Source organism: Megalobrama amblycephala, linkage group LG24 (genome assembly GCF_018812025.1).
Source record: "Megalobrama amblycephala isolate DHTTF-2021 linkage group LG24, ASM1881202v1, whole genome shotgun sequence".
In the NCBI taxonomy this organism is placed as follows: Eukaryota; Metazoa; Chordata; class Actinopteri; order Cypriniformes; family Xenocyprididae; genus Megalobrama; species Megalobrama amblycephala.
The window spans coordinates 12,208,699-12,228,093 of NC_063067.1; the positions used below are offsets into that span (position 1 = coordinate 12,208,699).

Consider the following 19,395-nt stretch of genomic DNA (forward strand, 5'->3'; position numbering starts at 1 on the left):
TATATATATATATGTATTATTATACATTATTTAGTAAACACAACCAAATCTTTAAAAAGCCAGCCTAATCTAGTATAAATATACACGTATATACAAAAAGAATAATTATTAATTAGCCTATTTATATTATTTATAATAAATAATATTATTAATTAAAATAATATATATATATATATATATATATATATATATATATTATTTTAATTATTATTTATTATTATGTATAATAAAAGATCAACCAAATCTAGTATAAATATACAATTATACAATATATACAAAAAGAAAATGATTAATTAGCCTATTCATTTTGTGATAAATAATATTAATATATTTCTAATAAATAATATTATTTAAAATAAGTATATATATATATATATATATATATATATATATATATATATATATATTATATTATATTATTTAGTCAACAAAACAAAATCTTTTATATATTTATAAAATCATATATATATATATATATATATATATATATATACAATATATATATATATATTATTTTAATTAATGTTATTTATTATTATTATATATTATTTAGTCAACACATCATTTTTAAAAAATGATCAAGTTTAATATGTATATACAAAAATAATAATTATTAATTAGCCTATTTATTTTGTCAACACAAAAATATATTCAGATGGCTAAAGCTTGCACAGCCATTTTTTTATATAAAAAATATTAATTAAAATAATTAAATATATAATTATTTAATATCATTTATTATTATATATTATTTAGTCAACACAAAATCTTAAAAAAAAAACGATCAAATCTAGTATAAATATACAAGTATATTCAAAAAGAATAATTATTAATTAGCCTATTTTGTCGGCACATTAAAAATATACCCTTTCAGATGGCTGAACCGTGCACAGCCATTTTCTTAGTTTTTGATTCACAGATTAGATTCAAGGGCTGTGAGTGTTACCACCTGCTATATTAAGTGCAGCATTGTCTAACAAAGAAAAGGAAGCTGGGAAAATGATAAATGGACATGCCGTGGCATCATAGTGCTGGAGAAAAAAAACAGACTGAAGTCTAACTGTTTTGTGTTACGGTGTAATGATCACAGCTGGCTGTTTTCTCCTCTCATTATGATAAAGGTATCAAGAGGCTCGCACCAAGATATTGTGTGGGAAACGGATGGCTTGTTATTCTATTGTGACATGACAGGCTGAATGAACAATAAAAATGGGGGAAGAGAGAGAATTTTGTCCGAGGGCCTTGATTGGAGGAGAAGGAGCATGCCGTGATTGATTTCAGCGGGAGAGGGCGAGGAAGGAAAGTGGATTCAGGAGGTGGCTGTAATCAGAGAGACAAAGCCAAACGTACAAGTGCGGTTAAGAGACAGGTTTTGTGAAAGAAAGAAAAAACAGCACACCTCCCCCTTCCTCTTGTAATTTGAAATATGCATGCTCTTGATACAGAATACCATACCTCGATCATTCCTGCCAGCACAAGACAGATGGCCTGAATCTCATTTCCACTGTCGTGCTACCTTGTCTTGGCAGCTCATCTGAAACACTGCTATTAGTAATCCTTTACATACTGTGTGTCAAGGTATAATGTACATTACAGGTTTTATGGCAACTTTAATCTGGCAAATTCCCTGTTTTTTTTAGAATCAAAGAACTGACGGCACTGAACGAAGGCATGGGTAGTGTGTTGTTGTGGGAGCTTTAAGGATTGAAATATAATGAGGATCTGGATTACAGGAGACAATAAAGCACAGTGTGATTTGATTGTTATCGAATTGTGGGCGGATTCATGCTCCCAGTGGAACAGTGATGGCAAAGAAAAAAACAGAAGAAAATATGTATGCAAGTACACATACTATGCAGATGAGAATTATTCATTTAATACATCATAATCACCTAAAATGAAAAGCCCTAATAATCACAGTGCATTCAAACCCCAAGCCGTCATGTTTTTTCATCATACCAGCGCATGAAGGTTTCTTTTTTCTTCTTTTTATAAATAGGCCTATGTAGAGTAGTAAAAGCCCATAATATGAATTAACTAACCAACCCTGTTGCTGGTGAATTTGTATATGAATATTATATACAATATATATATATATATATATATATATATATATATATATATATATATATATATAATATTTTGTGAATTTTGCTTAGACTATGTTTACTTAAAGGGTTAGTTCACCCAAAAATAAAAATAATGTAATTTATTACTCACCCTCATGTCGTTCTACACCCTTAAGATCTTTGTTCATCTTCGGAACACAAATTAAGATATTTTTGATTAACACCGATGGCTCAGCGAGGCCTGCATAGACAGCAATGGTACTTCCTCTCTCAAGATCCATAAAAGTACTAAAAACATATTTAAATCAGTTCATGTGAGTACAGTGGTTCAATATTAATATTATAAAGCGACGAGAATATTTTTTGTGCGCCAAAAAAACCCCAAAAACGACTTTTTAACAATATCAAGTGATGGCCGATTTCAAAACACTGCTTCAGAGCGTTATGAATCTTTTGAGTCGAATCAGTGATTCGGATCGTGTATCAAACCGCCAAATTGCTGAAATCACGTGATGCTCACTTTGGCGCTCCGATCCACTGATTTGATTCCTAAAGCTCCGAAGCTTCAAGAAGCAGTGTTATGAAATCGGCCATCACTAGATAGCCTATTGTTAAAAAGTCATTATTTTGTTTTTTTGGTGCACAAAAAATATTCTCATCGATTTATAATATTAAGGTAGAACCAGTGTACTCACATGAACTGATTTAAATATGTTTTTAGTACCTTTATGGATCTTGAGAGTGGAAATGTCATTGCTCCCTATAGGCCTCACTGAGCCATCGGATTTAAACAAATATCTTAATTTGCGTTCCGAAGATGAACGAAGGTCTTACGGGTGAGTAATAAATGACATTATTTTTGGGTGAACTAACCCTTTAACTGTGTTGTGTAATCAGTAAAATTGTATGCTTGTAAGTGAACTTTGCTTCAAAAGGGCAGTTATCTCAAAAATTTGTATAAAAATATTCTTGGGAGAAACTCATAAATGCGGTTTCAGCATTTATTTATTTTTTTTAAAAATTTTTGTAGCACAAAAGAGATTCGCATGGCAGCAAAGAAAATAAGTGACATTGGCTAAGATTGAGAGTTACACTAAAACAACAGCAGAGGGCAGTGTGAAATAACACACTTTAATGTATAGTTCTAGTGGTAGAACTATGCATTAAAGAAACGTTTCTTTCTCAAAATATTTGAATTATACATGTATACCGAGAGAGCAGAATCGCCTCAGGACAAAATGAATCACTCGTTGAGGCAGGAGATGGCAATTCCGAGCTCAAGTACACAAATCCGTGTCTGTCAGATCGTTCACTCAGCAGCATACTGATCACACTGATGTATGACGGATGCAACCACTGGGTGGCGCTAACGAGAGCTGCTCTCTTCTGCCTTTGCTGCTCCAGGGTTTGTCTCATGTTACTGACATATCCTGCTCATTGTGGGTATAGACGTGAAACATGTTTAGTGACACTTAAAGGGATAGTGCACCCCAAAATTAACATTTTGGCATCATTTACTCACCCTCACGTTATTTCAAACCTGTATGAGTTTCTTTCTTCTGTTGAACACAAAGGAAGATATTTTAAAGAATGTTGGTAACCAGACAGTTGAAGTCAATGGCTACAGTCAACTGTCTAGTTACCAACATTCTTTAAAGAATATTATTTTGTGTTCAACAGAAGAAATAAACTCATACAGGTTTGAAATAACATGAGGGTGAGTAAATGATGCCAAAATGTTCATTTTTGGGTGAACTATCCTTTTAACATTGTTAAGCACAATATACAAATGAACCTTTTTCAGGCATCTGTAAAGGACTAGTCTGAAATGGATTTTGGACTAAATATGTATTTTTGCAAAGACAAAATGTTCATGACAAATTTTAAAAATGTTTATAATGAAGCAGAAAGTTCATAATTAATCTTTGAAAAATACTTGCGATACGTTGGTGAAAAACATCTTTTGATGAATTTCCATGACTTTTCTGTAACATTTTAAGATTCTACTGATTTCCATGACTTTTCCAGATGCTTGTGACTAATGAATTTAGAGTGATTTTTAGCTGAGTAATTATATACACTGCAGAAACTGTCTGCACCGTTTTTTATTACATTAATTTTCTTGATGTTTCAGGCCCGAAAAACAGTGTAAGATTCCCTGACATTTTCAGGTTTTCCATAACCGTGGCAGCACTAACCTGCTAACCTGGCACTCGTGCTCATAACCTGTCTGTACCCCTCGCTCCCTTTCTGACCTGTTCTTTCAAACCAACTCAACAGGGCTTTTAGTTTTACCGGGCGAAGAGCTCAAATGTTACTTGATGCTTGTCAGAATACACCTTCTATACAGGATGACCTATTGAACACTAAATTGTTTTGCTGAAAGCAAGAAGGGAGACGGATCTCTGCACTCAGACATAACCTCACCCTCTACTAATGCATTTGAAAGGGCTTTTCAATTCACTTTCAGTAATAGTTTTCAGTATATATTTTTAGTAATTGATTTGATTTTATTGTATGAACTGATCATGTAAATGAGTATGTGTAATGGATTTAGTCAAATTTTAGCTTAATTTTTTTACTTTATATATATATATATATATATATATATATATATATATTGAAAATGATAAAATCTATTTACTTTAATAATTAATTTGTATTTATATATTTAATAATAATATTTTTATATTATATTTCATATATTTTTATATGTTACATTTATATAGTGCTTTTCTTGACACTCAAAGCGTTTTACATATGGGAGGGATCCAATGTGCAGCATCCCACCATGATAACGCGAAGGCAGCCATATTGTGTCAGAACGACCACCATATACCAGCTTATTGGTGGAGAGCAGACAGAGTGATGAAGCCAATCAGTATAATATATACACACACACACACACTATATATATATATATATATATATATATATATATATATATATATATATATATATATATATATATATATATATATAGAGGCCAAAGGGCAAATTTGGCCAAGATGCCAGGGTTACACCCCTACTTTTTCGAAGGAAATCCTGGGATTTTTAATGACCACAGAGAGTCAGGACCACGAAAGGACGGAAATATAATATAATATAATATAATATAATATAATATAATATAATATAATATAAACTTTACCCACACTCTTCCATTTTAATAGGGATAATTTATTTGTTTTGCCACGCATATAGAACTAACACTTCTCAAAAGCAACACAATACACATACTCATGGTGCACACTGCAGCACAGTGAACAGCTTTAGCTCTCTCCTAAAATACTCAGTGGAGCACCAGAATCACTACAACTCACAAGAAGCTGAACAAAGATCTCTCACACAACACAGAGACACAATTAAAGGACTGATGCTATTTGTACCAAAGCATAGATGGGGATGAGGAGAAGGGGCTGTCACGGAGAGCAGTGTACTGTGCCATACACTACAGATCTGGACCTTTGAATTCACTGCTTTTCCTTCTACTCTCCATTCTACAGGAGCTGGCTTTGCGTGGCGTTATGTGTGGGAGAGTAAGCACGATGAGCACACTAAGACCGATGCCAGGCCGCCACTTCAGATGGGCCTCCTGAAGTTCTTGCCAGCGAAACGAGCCTTGTCACCAAGCTCCTCCTCAATCCTGCATGTCATACATTATCAGAATCAATACTAGCAGGCATTCAATTGCTAGGGACAACAGTCAAATATTCTGTTATTATGCAAAACTATTTGACTGCATAATGCAGCGATTGACCAATCAGGATTCATTTAAGAATGTAATAATGATATATGGATGCAAAAGCTCACCTCAGCAGCTGATTGTACTTGGCTAGACGCTCAGACCGGCAGGGAGCACCAGTCTTGATCTGAGGGGAAAAAGACAATTTACTTTGTGATCCTATACACAGCATTGGGCGGCCACAGATAAGAGGGTGTTTGGCAAGCCATGTACCTGGCCAGTGCAGAGTCCGACCACAAGGTCAGCGATGAAGGTGTCCTCTGTCTCTCCAGAACGGTGGCTGACCATCACACCCCATCCATTAGACTGGGCCATCTTACAGCTAAACAAAGGAAAACAGAAACAAAACACATTACATTTATAATTTTAGTTCGTTTTTATTTAAAAATATCCACAACCATTGTGTGAGATATCAGAAACACTCACGCCTGAAGGGACTCGGTGACGGAGCCGATCTGGTTGACTTTGAGCAGCAGGCAGTTGCAGGCCTTATCAGACACAGCTTTGGCGATGCGCTTGGGGTTGGTCACTGTGAGGTCATCGCCCACCACCTGGATGCTAGTGCTGGCAGTGAAGTTGGTCCAGGCCTCCCAGTCATCCTGGTCAAATGGATCCTCAATGGAGACCACTGAAAAGCAAAGATGAGACTTTATTGATTTGGGCTGGAGCGGAAGTGATCACCTGACACACATCAATCACACAATCGACATCTGGAAATATCTGGTTTTGGAAATGTAAACAGGTGGGGATTTTTTTTTTTTTTTTTTACATCAAAATATTGGCTCTATTAGGTACTGCCATGTACATGCAACTAAATAGATATGTGCAATGTTTACTTCAGATATGCTTTCAAAATAATTAAAGCCATTATTTATTTTAATATGTCAATATTTATATCAATATATTCAACTTTTTAAATAAGGGATTGATCAATTAGTTTTTGCTTTTGATCATGAAATTTTACTGGTAGTGGTATTAAATACTGAAATTTTGAAATTGTGTCAAACCACTTAGCCTGCATCATAGATACTTAACTAACAAATTGGTTAATGTTAATCTATATACTCATTTATCACATAACTTGACATCAGATTTGGCCAGCTAAGGATCGCAGTAGAGTATCACACACTCACACATAGTATCACTAAAGATCAGGGCAACTGACCGGGATAATCCTTAACAAAGCTCCTGTAGAGGTCAGCCAGCTGGTCAGGGCTGATATAACGGCTGGGGTCATCAGGTGATTTGAAGTCCAGGTCGTACTTGCCACCTTTGTAGAACTCAGAGGCGGCCACATCCATGCCGATCACAATCTTGTCGGTGTAGCCGGCTTTGCTGATGGCATTCTTCAGCAGCTCCAGAGCTGAAAAAGATTTGTAGTTGATGCTTTTTCTTCCAATTAACAGCAAAAGTTTAGGTTAAAATGTTATATGAATGTATAAAGCAAAGTATATGTTTTAGGTGTCTCATACATTCATAAAAACTAGCACGTCATACTGTTGTTAACTTCCCAAAGGTGTTTCATGTCAAATTCCCATATAAAGCTGTAAGTGCTCATAACAAATCATCAATATTTCTTTAGCTTATATTAGTGACAGCAAAATGGTGAGTTCAGGCACTGAACTATGCTTATAACACATAAGCTTTTAACCTACAGCAACTTTTGGATTCCTGACTAATATTTTAACTTGAGACAACTAAATTAACATTTAAATAACAAATAATATGGATAAAGATGATGATAAGTATATAAACATTTAAAGTTCATATATAAACATCCAGTTAAATGTGAAGAACTACATTATTTTTCTCTTAAATCAGCAAATGTTATGACTGATTCGCAGGCAGCACAGAGGTCATGAGCATTCCCAGAATTCCTTAGAGACTGGGCCACAGCTGCAGAACTTCACTAGTTTCAATTCAATTAAACCAATGCACCAGATCTTAAAATGAAAACCATTTGTTTGTTTTTTTAAGCGCAATTTTAGGTAAAGATTCCCAGTGACTCAAAGATTTTGTTATTCAAATGGTCATGTTTGTAAACTCAAGATAACAGTAATCTCTGACTCCTTGAGTTATCTCAGTGTCATCTACAATCAGTATATCTTATACCATATTGTTTACAGTACTTATCTGTACTAGTTTGCTTACCAGAGGCTAACAAGATGAATAGATTATAAATGTATGTCATCTCTCATATAGTTTACCTTTAATTCCCCAAGTTTGTTTTACCATGAATATGTTTTATATTTATTGTAGTGTTCTGTGTGAAAATATGGGTGATTTTATATTTTATATTCATAGTACTTCAGTATTTACATTCTTAAAAATCTGCTCCATAAAAACTTTCTAGGCATTCTAGATCTAGACTCCCTAATGAAACTCCAGAATCTCACCTTCTTTGTTCTCAAGGATGTTGGGGGCGAAGCCACCTTCATCACCCACATTGGTGGCATCTTTGCCATACTTCTCCTTGATGACATTCTTCAGGTTGTGATAAACCTCAGCACCAATGCGCATGGCTTCTTTGAAGTTGCTGGCACCGACGGGCAGGATCATGAACTCCTGCATGGCCAGCTTGTTGCCTGCGTGGGAACCGCCGTTGATAACGTTGAAGGCCTTTGAAAACAAACAGTCTATTTATAGTGTGCCAGAGTTTGCATACTTCAGTTATGTTTATTGTGCAAGGGGCATTTATTCCAGATCAGAACAATTAAGAATGAACCAATTCAGCAGTTTTGGTTGATACAATCTGATATTTATAAATAAAATGACTGTTGAAAATTCATGTTGAATTAAAAAAAAAAAATCGAAATATCGCAACAATTTAAGTAACGTTAAAAAGCGTAACAAAACGCTGCAAAAGAGAAAGTTCTAGCCACTCTTTAATTGAAAGTAGCTGTGTTTCCAAAAAAGTTTGTGAATTTAATTTATGCTAAAAATGTGAATATCACATAAAACATTTGCGAATAATGCAGCGTTTCCATACCATGTGTTTAAGAGTAAAAAAAAAGTCTCTTCTTGGGAAAATTGGCGCAAATTATCTGTAATAAAAATGGAAGTTGGAGAAGCCACTGTAGCTCTTTTTTCCTACATCATAAATGAATTGTTTTGCACAGACGAAGACAGAAGTCATGTTATCTTGCGTTCAGATGCTGGTGTTTGATAATGCAATCATGTGACACTTCATTATACCAAATCAATGTGATGACAGACTTTTTTTAGTCCAGTTATCCAATCACATTCACTGCTGAGGCAAAGACACGTGAGGTTTTTGTTGCGCATCGAGGGATTTATTCGGTAAATGTGTTCCCATGACAGTTTATGCGCATGTCTTCTTATCGGATACAATTTTTAAAAAAGAAATTATGCATATCTTGCCAATTCTATTCAGTGTTTTTTATGTGAAAAAGGCACATAAAAATAGGTGAATGGAAACAAAGCTACGTAAGTGTGCAGACAAATGCTCTGATGAACCTGATGTTATTCAGTCACATGACTTTTTTTGCGTATCGGAATGTGTTTGCCTTTTGATTTATTTGCCCCAAAAAATTGATATCCCAAAATTTGCAAAAAAAATAGGTGGAGGGAAACATCAAAACATTGCAGGAAAGACTGATATTTATTCTGCTTATACTTCTGAGCACGTACAGGCACTGGGAGAATGACTTCTGGGTTGCCAGCAAGGTCTGCGATGTGGCGGTAGAGGGGGACGCCCTTCTCTGCAGCACCAGCCTTGCACACAGCCAGGGAAACGCCCAGGATGGCATTAGCACCGAACTTTGCTGTGGATTCAAGTGAGCACATTCATTAAAATAATGAATGCATATTTGAAAGTCTTTATAAACTAGCATGAAGAGCTGTGATAAATAACACTTTCATCTCGTAAATACTTTCTGTTTTGGCAACTAAAGGAATTGTAACAATAACAAAACACTTCATCATATTAATATGCTTACACTTGTTGTCTGTGCCATCCATATCAAGCATCAGCTTATCAATCTTCTCCTGCTCCAAGACTGAAACGCTCTGTTTAAGCACAAGAAATTTATTAATGACAATATCAATCATTTTTCAAGGAGTACGAAACTTCACAAACTTCATTTAGCATAGAACAAATGCGAGGTTATGGCATTCACAGCATTGTGAGATTAGGGGGAGGGTTTTATCTTTATAACTGTCTTTAGAAATTACTAAATTCTAATATTCTTTCAAACATTAGTTAGTGTTCACAACAAGACACTTACCACTTCAAATAATGGCCCCAAACATAACTAATTCTCTCAAATAATCTTAAAGTACTTGTCTTACATATTACAAATAACCACATCTCAACAACAGTATCACCAACACATTATCATGTTAGTCAAAGAACAAATATTCCTACCTGGCTAACCAGAGCAGGTGCAATTGTTTTATTGATATGCTCAACAGCTTTTGAGACACCTGCAGGGACACAAGCAGACCATCACTGACCCAGGCCAAGGAGTGGATGAACATGCAGAGCAGACATGACTAGATGATCACAGAGCAGGTAACTGCTGTACTGTCAATGAGAACATCTGTGATCACCTACAAATACCTGCCGTGGTTAGTCATCAAAGCAAAACCAAAGGCTCATGCTGCTTCTGTGCTATATTAAAAGGGGTTAAGTTCCTCACTTCAGTTAATACACACGCTAATTTACCTGATTACACAAAGCAGGGGCCAAGAACTCATTTACATATTTAACAGCTCTTTTCACCCCTGACAGAGGAGAAAAGATGGCAGAAGAAACAGAGGATGAGAGAAGAGGAAAATACTGCAGTGCAGATGGATTGAAAAACTGAAGAAATTATATATTTAATTATATATGAAAAAATCATATATAATATAATTATATATAAAAAACTGAAGAAATCATATATTTCACAGAAATTAAGAAATGAATGTTAAAAAAAATAAAAGTATATTCTGAATTTCATTCAGATTTTTACTGGACATTTATTATGATATATGAAATATACATATTATAGTATGTATATTTGTATAATATTACAAATAAAGCATGATTCAAAATGGGTTTCACATAGAAAATTGAATTCGATTTTTATATGCAGACTAACGTTCACATGTTTGGGGTCGGTAAGATTTTTTTTAATTGTTTTTGAAAGAAGTCTCATGCTTTTATGCTATTTATTTATTTAAATCACCATTTTCTATTTTAATATAATTTAGAATGTAATTTATTCCTGTGATGGCAAAGTTGACGTTTCAGCATCATTACTCCAGTCTTTAGAGTCATATAATCTTTCAGAAATCATTCTAATGTGTTGATTTGGTGCTCAAAAATCTCTTTTTCTTATTATTATTAATGTCAAAAACAGTTGTGCTACTTAATATTTTTGTAGAAACTGTTTAACACTTTTTTTCTAGATTCTTTGATGAATAGAAAGTTCAAAGAATAGAATTTATTTGAAATATAAATCTTTTGTAACAATATAAATGTCTTTATTGTCACTTTTGATCAATTTAATGTGTCCTTGCTGAATGAATATTAATTTAATTCTTACTGAATAGTTGTGTATATTTCATATTTTTTATTTTATTATTTATATTTTTATCTAAACAATAATGCAATAATGTTCAAAAATTTCTCAAACATTAAAACTTTAATGCATTTTTTAAACAGTATTTCACAAATCTCATAAAAAATAGAGATGCTTTGAATACTACATGTACATACTGAATATCTGAAATACAAACCTTTGCCCAGATAACGTGTCTTGTCATTGTCACGGAGTTCAAGGGCTTCATAGATGCCAGTTGATGCGCCACTGGGCACTGCAGCTCTGAAGAGACCTGTTGAACAATAATTACATATAACCATTCACAGGTTTCCTCATATAATGTATATGCACAAGCTGATTTTACTCAAATCTGTTTCCAGAATTCCCTACTAGAACCACTGAGGTCACAGCACCATATAAGGAATGAAAGCTTATTATGCACTATATACACTGCAGACCAGCAGTGTATATAGTGCATAATATCATTAAAGGAACACAAAACTAATTGATTGATTAAACAATTGATAAAAAGCATGAAACCTCAAGCCTATTTTTTATCACCTAAACTCAGTGTGGGAAGTGTTGTTCAGGGGGTTTCCTCTTGTGAGAGAAAGGGACACCCCCTGATTGAGGTTGGCACACGTGCACTTGGGATGGCACATTTCATCTCCAAGTGTGGCAAATCTGCACATCCATATTCAAACAGCTCGGCTGGGTGAACATAAGTCGATTGCCAGAGCGTGCAGATGAAAACGGATTTAAAGCTTAACCAGAAACACATCAACTATTACATAATGATTTTGTACCTAACCAATCATTTTCACCAAGCAATGGTGGAGTATCCAAACCTACAAAATAAGAAAACCGAGTAGAATAATGCCTAGATTTGATCTTAGTAGCATATCTGTGTTAATACACTGATCCAATCATCATAGCAAACGCTTTGCCAATCCAATTTGACAAATTCTTAAAAATTGCGCACTATTAAAACAACTCTAAGCTATACTTTAGGCTGTACTTTTCCAGCCCGGCCTCATACTGTTTAATCAAACCACATTCATTAAGCTGCGCTCAAATACACACAGACACATTAGATCTGGGTGAGTTGTCTCCACACGTTTTCATACATCTGGGACAGAGGGTAGTGCAGGAACGTCAGCAGAGGATGAATATACATTCTACACGTTAGTCCCTAAAAAAAACCCATTCTTCTTTCACAGTGTAGTATATATTAGCTTGGCAGAGTATGCCATCTCCCCCTCTCTCTTCAATACAATCTGGCAGGAGAGACATTCTACATATTTGCTCACTTGCCAGCTTCAATCTTTCAAAATGGTCATTCACTGAACATAATTAAAACTCTGGGCATGTGTTAGAGGCCAAGGCCCCACCTTGTGATAGACTAGAGTGCAGGGCACTAGACAAAAAGCAAGTTCTAAAATCAAGTATATACTTGATCCTTGATATGAATGAACAAATCATTAATATAAGGCAATGTCTAAATGTACACCACCATTAAAAAGTTAAATGAAGTCTCTTATGCTCACCAAGGCTGCATTTATTTGAACAAAAATACAGTAAAATCAGTAATATTGTGAAATATTATTACAATTTAAAAAATAAATATAGTCTCTACTGTTACTTTTCATCACTTTAATGCATCCATGCTAAATAAAAGTATTAATTTCTTTAAAATTTGAACAGTAGTTTATGTACCATCCATATCATTTCTTTCTGTGCAAAGCTTTCGTTCATGTGCAAAGCACCACCATACTTTAGCAATGCAATCCAAGTGGTATGTATTACTTTGGCTATTTATAACTGTATACCACCTGATACGTCGACTCTGAGCTATTGGACACCAACATGAGGGCCTGAATAGGCAAAGGGCTGTTCAGAAGCTCACCCATGTGAAACTGCCACTGCATTCAGATTCTACGCCCAATAACATCACATACAATGTCAATTACTGTCGCTTTATATTGATTTTGGACTTGTAATGGACTGTTCTGCACAACAGTTGAAGAGACATTCATGATGGGCAATGATTTTTATCTCTGAAATGGTCCCATTTTTGTATTTGCTGGAACATGGCAACCTTTTAAAATGGATGAATGGATTAAGCATCCTGAAAGAATGATCAGATCAATGTACTGTAATACATTTTTGTGTGTGTGTGTGTATTAAAAAAAATTTATTTGCGGTAAATAATACAATGTAAAATTCTCAAAAATGTTAAAAAAAAGTGCTTGACAATTTGATTACAAACCTTTCTTGGTGTAGAGATCAACCTCCACAGTGGGGTTTCCACGGGAGTCAAAGATTTCACGAGCGTGGATCTTCAGGATAGACATGGTGCAGTTTCTGAGGAGAAAAGAACATGTTAAGAACATGAGGAGCTGATAGAGACATCAGACAGTCACAAAATAACACAAATATGGCTGAGGATGCACAATATATCGGTACCATATCGGTCCATATCAAGCTCATGTCCTCTAAGCTTACACTTAACAATAATTAGCCAAAGTCAAAATAAATTATATTCTTTCTTTTTTAATTCTGTACAAGTTCACTTCACAGTTTTCAGTACTTTAATTCATTTAGACAAAATAGAATAGTTAGGTTATTACTTTATTAATGCTTTATGATAAATTGCACATTTGGTTACAGCTAATCCCACTGAAGGCCTTATGGTGATTTCCCCACCAGGAAATTACTCAACTACTCCAAACTGAGTCAAAGATGAAAAAAGTACTGTTTCACCATGTTACATCAGCATACTCTTTTTATGATTTGGAGTTTCAGTTAATGCAGCCACCAGAGGACGTACAGATTCAAACTGAGTAATACACCACATTTTAACAGTAAACATGAGCAACAGGCAGCAGGAGTTGAGAACAAACTAACTTTATGACTTACAGTTGACTATTTCCCCCTCCAGCCAAGAAAAGCTGAGCCTTTCAGCTGTCAGCACCTGTTCACCTAAAAATGCAGCTGTACTGGACATTTGGAAATACGCAGCAACACTCGAATCCTCTATGCCTTTGAAGGTTTGAATTAATCCGGGACAATAATCATCCGTTAAATGAATTAATTGCTTGACTTTCTTTAAAGTTATTTGATTTCTGAACTTTTTGTGCACTCAAAGAATTTTCCTTTCTATATCAAAAACCCATATTTTCATTGTCAGACCAGGATGTCACAAGGACACCCTTATCCATGAATATCACAAGACTCATTTCCTCATCATCACCATTTCCTGCCCTATCAACATGGTGTGCTAACATATAAAACCAACAACTAAAAAGATATCCACTTCATTTGGACCAATGGAAAATCCTGTAGCCTTAAATGTCTGTGGAAAGTTCCCACTGGCCACAACACAGTGGGTTGGGTTGGGTTAAGTGAGACAGACAGTAACAAGTGACTCCTGTCTGCTGTGGGTAGAGAATCTGTTGCTTTCAATTTTAAGACTGGATTACATTCAATTCAGCTTCAAATTCAAGACTTTAAACATTGTAATGACCATTAAAATGGGTGTGGTTATAACACTAACATCTGTCACTACATTTCATTCAGTCTAAAATAAATCTATTAAATAAGCTACAACATAAATAACAGCAATCCAGTTACAAGCCTTTCCAATATCCGATGTCAAATTGGGACTCGTTTTAGTTTGCTGTCAAAATACCAGGTAGACGAGCTGTAACCTAAGACGAACAACTTCCTACATCAAATGTCCTTTTATATTTTTGAATGAACATGTTTAAGTCAACTTAGGTCACAGCTGTAGCTATATCTTCTTAAAACAACTCAAATCTATGCAATGTTGCAGTGTTAAAATTAGACAACAGTAATTGAATACTGAGATTTTTAGAGGACGTCACCGCACAGCATCACCTTCAGTATTGCGTAACTCGGTCGAACATCACGACCACTGATTCAGCACATCTTATTTATCATGACAAATGTTTCTAACTGCTAAAAAGTAACAAACGCCCTGTATTGACCTTACCTTATCTGGCCTAACCAGTGCAAGGGCAGTCGAATGCTGACCGTGGTGCAGAGCAGAGAAGGCAGAAGGAGGCTGGTGCTGCGCACTGTTAAGTGTAGAGCATCAGGAAGCGGTCAGCGCGAGCGCGCTTCTCGTGCTGTGATTGGTCAGACGCGGCTCACGCGGCACGCTAATGAGGTTGCATGGCAAAAGGCACGTTTTCAAACGGCAAGACTCCGCCTTCGACAAGGATGCGGAAATTTGAATTCATTGATTAAAAGCTTGTTTTCATTTTATCTAAAGGCTATGGTTTAAATGCCCTTGACGTTATGGCGGATATTAGTTGTGGATGCTGTGTTTGAAGCTTTTTGCATCAAATATTTTCGTGTTTTATGGTGGAAACTGGTGCATTGTGGAGTACGTGCAGAGCATCACCTACTTCCAGTGATGCGTCATAGTGAGCGCGCACATGAGTGAACAGAGACCGATTGAACATGGCAGCTTTTATGTTATTTGAGCTCAGTTTACATTGGGATTTATACAATTATGTACATACGATTGCACGCTAGTTTCAGAAGGTATATTATTAATAATATTAACGATGATGATGATGGCACCATCTCTTAAACAATGTTTGTATAAATCATTTGAACTTAGCCTAAAGAGTGTTGTTTAAATGATAGGCTACTATAATTCGTTTGATAGCTAAGATATTTTTGTTTTTTTAATTCACCTTAGTCGAAGCAATCATCTTTGTAAAATAGAAAATCAATTTTTTTCTCTCTTAAGTATGTTTAGATGATTACTTTCTATTTTATGTATTCAGTAGCCCAACATATCATAATATATGTATGTACAGTATGTAAGAATTATCATTTACAACCAGACTCTCGTAGTAAATTAATTTTCAATGTCATCTCCTCATCTCAAACACACACGATGGAACAAGTGATGCTGTGCGATTTCTAGCTTCAACTATGGCAGCCTCACTCATTGAATGACCTTGAGCAAGTTTACTATTGCGCCATCTTCTGGCTGCTGATAGGACAAACACTTCAAACGTAATTAAATACATGCAGTCTTTTTAGATATATTTTTTGACAAAATCTACACTACTGTTAAAAAAGTTTGGAGTCGGTAATATTTATATAAAAATACAGAGAAAACAGTAATATTGTGAAATATTAATATTTCTGAATTGTCAACAGCCATTCTCCAGTGTCACATGATTCCTCAGAAACCATAATTTGATGATTTGGTGGTCAAGAAAAATTTATCATTATTATCAATGTTGAAAACAGATGGGCTGCTTAATATTTTTGTGGAAGATTAGATTTTCTTTCTAAGGTAGTTGTGGCCCAATGGGTAGAGACAGGCTGGTAATCCAAAGGTTGCGTGTTCAATTACCAGCAGGAAATGACTGAGCAATGGCACAGCAAAATGGCTGCCCACTGCTCTGGGTGTGTGTGTCCGGTTTGAAGTATGTGTTCACTTACTACTCCTAATGTGTGTTCACTAACTTGGATGGATTAAATGCACAAATTCAGAGTATGTGTTACCATAAAAAAAAACCTTCACATCACCAAAAAATAAATAAAAAATAGAAAGTTAAAAAAAGGCTTTTATTTGAAATATAAATATTTTGTAACATAATAAATGTCTTTACTGCAAGTTTTGATAAATTTAATGCATTCTTGCTGAATAAAAGTATCAATTTATTTAAAAAAAAAAAACTTACTGACCTCAATTTTTGAACGATATAGGTCTGAAGGATTTGGATGCTTGTCATTATGTTTGGGTGTCCCATTATCTGTGAATATATTTACTTGCATTTGTATTCTTCAGACCCCTAACCAATTCTCTCATTACTACAGTGTTGAGGGTAACACATTACAAGTAACTTGAGTTGCGTAATCAGATTACTTTTTTTCAATTAACTAGTAAAGTAAAACATTACTTTTAAATTTACAACAAAATATCTTAGTTACCTTTTCAAATAAGTAACGCAAGTTACTTAGTTTTCTCATGTATTGACTGACAGCTCTCCTGTTGCCATGTTGAGAGAAATCAGGAGTAAATGCAGAGGCGTTGTGTGTAAACAGGTTATTGTAGTTCTAGACTAAATGTGAGCATTTACTTAGAGATTCAGTATTTATCAAAATGAATAAAAACAGTGAAATGCAATCTCAGAATATTGCACAAACCTGCAATAATTAAACAAATATACTTTATGTATTTAATCTCAATTTTATTAACCAATGTCCTTCGATGATCCAATTCAACCATACTAATAAGCAAAAATGACTTTAGATAAATATTTCATCTGTGATCAGTCCAGGATCAGCCTGAAGCTTATTCATTTCTTTTTTGGTGTGAAAGGGCTTGTACATTTGCCAAAAATAAAACTATAAAAAATAAAACAAACAAACAAGCCCAGTCGAGGTGAGGTGAGGAAAAAGTCATGGAAAAATAATGTAACATATTACTTTACATAAAAAGTTATAGGTTGTTTGCACATGACGTCACAGCAGCAGCGTGAATGAGTCTGGAGGGCAGGGAGTGATGTTTGAATCCTATCAAAAACTCAAAATTCGCATGTTTTGCGTCGTTTATGGTTGCTCAAATCGATAAAATCGAGAACCCAGAAGGTGTTTATATCGTTTACATAACTTATACCGTTTTTTATAACTTATTTCGTTTTTTAACTTTAAAAGTTGTCGCCTTTTATAGCGTTTTGCGTCTGCTGATACTGAAATGAATATGGATACCTGCTTACCTTTTTGACTTGGTTAAATATTCACATTCTTCATGCTATCGTTTGCAGGGAGGAAAAAGATATTTTAAAAGATATTATATCCTATTTAATTATAATTTGGTATTTTCACTTCAGTTTTGATCTGGTTACCATGAGAACAGTGTCACGCGCTGCTGCTTCAGCCATCATATCGTAGAAAATGTCCAAATAAAATAAATGTGTTCAACAAGCTGACAGAAGTCGATCCATTTATTTTTTGGAAGCGTGTAAATGTAACTAGTTTTAATGTTGTTTTTTTAAATATATACACTTTCCCATATGGCCACGAAGGAGAATCGGAGGGTCACGTTCAGGACACAGACACGCTGTATTTTTGTATTTATTTCAACAAATGACAACCAAAATCAAACCCATAGAAGCTCGTGAAGTGGCTGTGTGCAAGTTATAATCATTCACAAGCCGAGTGATCATACTCTAAAACATAATGTTAATTATTACACAAAAAACAAATACAAAACTCAGCAAAGTATGTGATTATTTTGAGTGAAAGGCAGTGGCTTTATATAGTGACATTATTACATTTGCTAGTCCTCTTCCCTCACCTTCTCAACCAAGGCGAAAATTGTATTACCGTCCATTTTTTTTCCACGAACGATATCGTGAGTTCCTATTACAATTCTCGATTCAGCATAAATGACCTACAATGGCGACATTTTTCACAATCACGACAGAAAATCAAAATACTGCCCTAACTTCACTAGTACAAAGGCAACGCGATATAAACAAACCCAGACTAGAACTGAACGCGGCGTGACGGCAGCTTCACATCCTCTATATCTGCCTCCTCGATGGCAGGAAAGTCTTTCAATTCAGCGGAAAAGTCGCTCCTCTTCATAACATATCACATGTTGTGATTTTCTGTTTATACCTTTCTAAACCAGCAAAGAAAGGACTTTTCCCCATCTCTTCCATTCTAATTTTCACTGCTTGCCCTCCATCGGAATTTCGCGCGTCACCAGAACCACGTGATTACAAACAACCTATTAAGTAATGCAATTAGTGAGTAACGCAATACTGTAATGCATTACTTTTAAAAGTAACTTTCCACAACACTGCTGAGTCACAGATTTTACACTGAAATTGAGTTTTTATTTCAAACCACTGAAGACTGACAAGGCTTGAGGCAATTAGAACAAAAATATCTTCTTAGTCTTATTAGTGCTGCAAAATACTGCAATAGACATTTTTTAAATTTTTCTTTCGATTATGTACCAGTCAGCTGA

The 19,395-nt window shown here is 34.8% G+C and overlaps 2 protein-coding genes across 3 annotated transcripts in view; both read right to left on the bottom strand.

Annotated features, from left to right (window-relative positions):
• LOC125260740 (POU domain, class 6, transcription factor 1-like) overlaps positions 1 to 3,485 on the bottom strand; it is a 14,083-nt gene extending 10,598 nt beyond the window's left edge. Inside the window, exon 1 of the mRNA XM_048179241.1 lies at positions 3,280 to 3,485. Within this exon, the coding sequence (XP_048035198.1) occupies positions 3,280 to 3,485 (206 nt within the window). The remainder of the gene's footprint in view (positions 1 to 3,279) is intronic.
• A 1,743-nt stretch (positions 3,486 to 5,228) lies between these two features.
• Positions 5,229 to 15,534, bottom strand: eno1a (enolase 1a, (alpha)). Of its 2 annotated transcripts, none has more exons than XM_048177960.1 (12): positions 15,379 to 15,534; positions 13,633 to 13,727; positions 11,560 to 11,655; positions 10,202 to 10,260; positions 9,774 to 9,843; positions 9,466 to 9,599; positions 8,211 to 8,433; positions 6,980 to 7,177; positions 6,241 to 6,442; positions 6,028 to 6,136; positions 5,883 to 5,941; positions 5,229 to 5,715 (listed from the first exon to the last, which is right to left on the bottom strand). In XM_048177960.1, the coding sequence occupies exons 2-12, from the start codon at positions 13,715 to 13,717 to the stop codon at positions 5,652 to 5,654; spliced, it is 1,299 nt and encodes a 432-aa protein (XP_048033917.1). In that variant the 5' UTR covers positions 13,718 to 13,727; positions 15,379 to 15,534; the 3' UTR covers positions 5,229 to 5,651. The 2 variants fall into 2 exon arrangements, with proteins under 2 accessions (XP_048033917.1, XP_048033918.1); XM_048177961.1 differs by lacking the exon at positions 10,202 to 10,260 and adding an exon at positions 10,502 to 10,560.
• Between the last annotated feature and the right edge of the window lie 3,861 nt (positions 15,535 to 19,395).

Coding starts and splice junctions, on each gene's coding strand:
- eno1a (XM_048177960.1), bottom strand. CDS start 13,717: ATGTCTATCCTGAAGATCCACGCTCGTGAAATCTTTGACTCCCGTGGA. Junction 8,434..9,465: donor AAGTCATTCTCCCAGTGCCT/GTACGTGCTCAG, acceptor TTGTTTTCAAAG/GCCTTCAACGTTATCAACGG. Junction 6,137..6,240: donor GTCACCGAGTCCCTTCAGGC/GTGAGTGTTTCT, acceptor TCCTTTGTTTAG/CTGTAAGATGGCCCAGTCTA.